This window comes from Propithecus coquereli, unplaced genomic scaffold (genome assembly GCF_000956105.1).
Source record: "Propithecus coquereli isolate 6110/MARCELLA unplaced genomic scaffold, Pcoq_1.0 Scaffold3244, whole genome shotgun sequence".
Taxonomy (NCBI): Eukaryota; Metazoa; Chordata; class Mammalia; order Primates; family Indriidae; genus Propithecus; species Propithecus coquereli.
Genome location: NW_012148891.1, coordinates 20,129 through 21,731, shown reverse-complemented (window position 1 = coordinate 21,731; position 1,603 = coordinate 20,129). Strand labels below are relative to the sequence as shown.

The 1,603-nt window shown below is 31.9% G+C and overlaps 1 protein-coding gene across 1 annotated transcript in view; it reads right to left on the bottom strand.

Moving 5' to 3' along the window:
- Positions 1-431: 431 nt before the first annotated feature.
- LOC105815276 (zinc finger CCCH domain-containing protein 13-like) overlaps positions 432-1,603 on the bottom strand; it is a gene marked incomplete at both ends in the record, with an annotated part of 7,766 nt that continues 6,594 nt past the window's right edge. Inside the window, one exon of the mRNA XM_012650421.1 lies at positions 432-629. Within this exon, the coding sequence (XP_012505875.1) occupies positions 432-629 (198 nt within the window). The remainder of the gene's footprint in view (positions 630-1,603) is intronic.

Sequence of the window (1,603 nt, the reverse complement as noted above, 5' to 3'; positions counted from 1 at the left end):
AGAACTATCACATGATCCAGCAATCCTACTTCTGGGTCAAATTCACAGAAACACAAGGTAGAATGGTAGTCACCAGGAGTTTGGGGAAGAGGGAATTATTGTTTGCTGGATATACAGTTCAGGTTTGCAAAATGAAAAAGCTGTGGAGAGCTGTTTCACAGCGTGAATATACTTAATGCTACTGAACTATACACTTAAAAATGGTTACGATGGTAAATTTTGTTTTTTACCACAATTAAAAAATTTAAACATAAATTTTAAAAGTTAAAGCTTATTGAATTATCCATGACTCATTGTAAGAATTATTAAACACACATGCACACAGTTGTAAACAAAATAAAAAACCTATTAGACTAATGCCTAAAAACTTCCGAAAAGTAAATACTCTAGATTATACAAAAGTAATATTAAAAACATACAATACTACTTACCTCGGCTTGTCTCTTTTTTCTCTTTGTCTTTCAAAATCTCGTCCTCTTTCCTTTGCATCTCTTGGTTTTTCTTCTATCCTGTCTTTTACTTTATACTTTTCTTTGTATTTTTTCCCCAGAGCAATATCTTCTGGTATAGGAGGGGGTGGACTTGGAGTGCGTGGTCCTTTCTTTTTACTTTGGTTGCTTTTTGAATTCCTGAAGGTAACACAAAGCTGTCATTAGACGTTCGAATATTTCTGAAAGGCCAAATGGATTTTTTTAAAGCACTTTTTAAAAATGGCAGCATTCTTTTCAACTACTTGCCCTTTACTATTTTGTATGAGTAACCAACATCCAGGAAAAAAAAGTAACTAACAAAAACGAGTAAAGAATTAATTTAGTTGCTACTTATTTTGCTAACACTGCTTATTATTACACAATTTTTACACAATTATTACAAAATTATTACATAATTTTAAAGGCTGGATTTCTGAGAAAAGATAAGAGGTATAATAGGAAGGGACTTTCAAAAAAGAAAATAGTATAAAATGACTGCTTGAATTGCATCTTTTAAAGCTTACATAGACAAACAGAGAAAGAAAGTAAAATTCACCTATGATTCTACTACACAAAGATAACTATTTCTAACATCTTGCATATACTTCCACATCTCTTTTTTTTTCTAACTACTCACCTAAAACTGGATATCCACATGGAAAAGAATGAAGTTAGACCCTTACCTTGTACCATATAACTCAAAATGGGTTAAATGTAAGACCTAAGAGTACTAGAAGAAAGACCTAAACAACCAGAAAATACAGAGGAAAAGCTTCATGACATTGGACTTAACAATGATTTCTTGGCTATGACACCAGAGGCACAGGCAACAAGACCAAAAGTAGACAAATGAGATGACTATACATATGGTCACAACTATTTTCTCATCATTAGAAATGGCTGTTAATTTCTCTGTCACACATATTCATGAAATACCCTATTATAATATTTTGTAAGATTTTTTTGTACCGAACATAAACTTACTGTCAGCATCTTTTTCTACTATAACAAAAAGTAGATTCAGGTAATCATTTTTATAGACTACACAGAATTTCCTTCAATAGATGCTCTTTAATATCTTTCTTTCTTTCACTTTTTGAGGCAAAATCTTGCTTTGTCACCTGGGCTTGCAC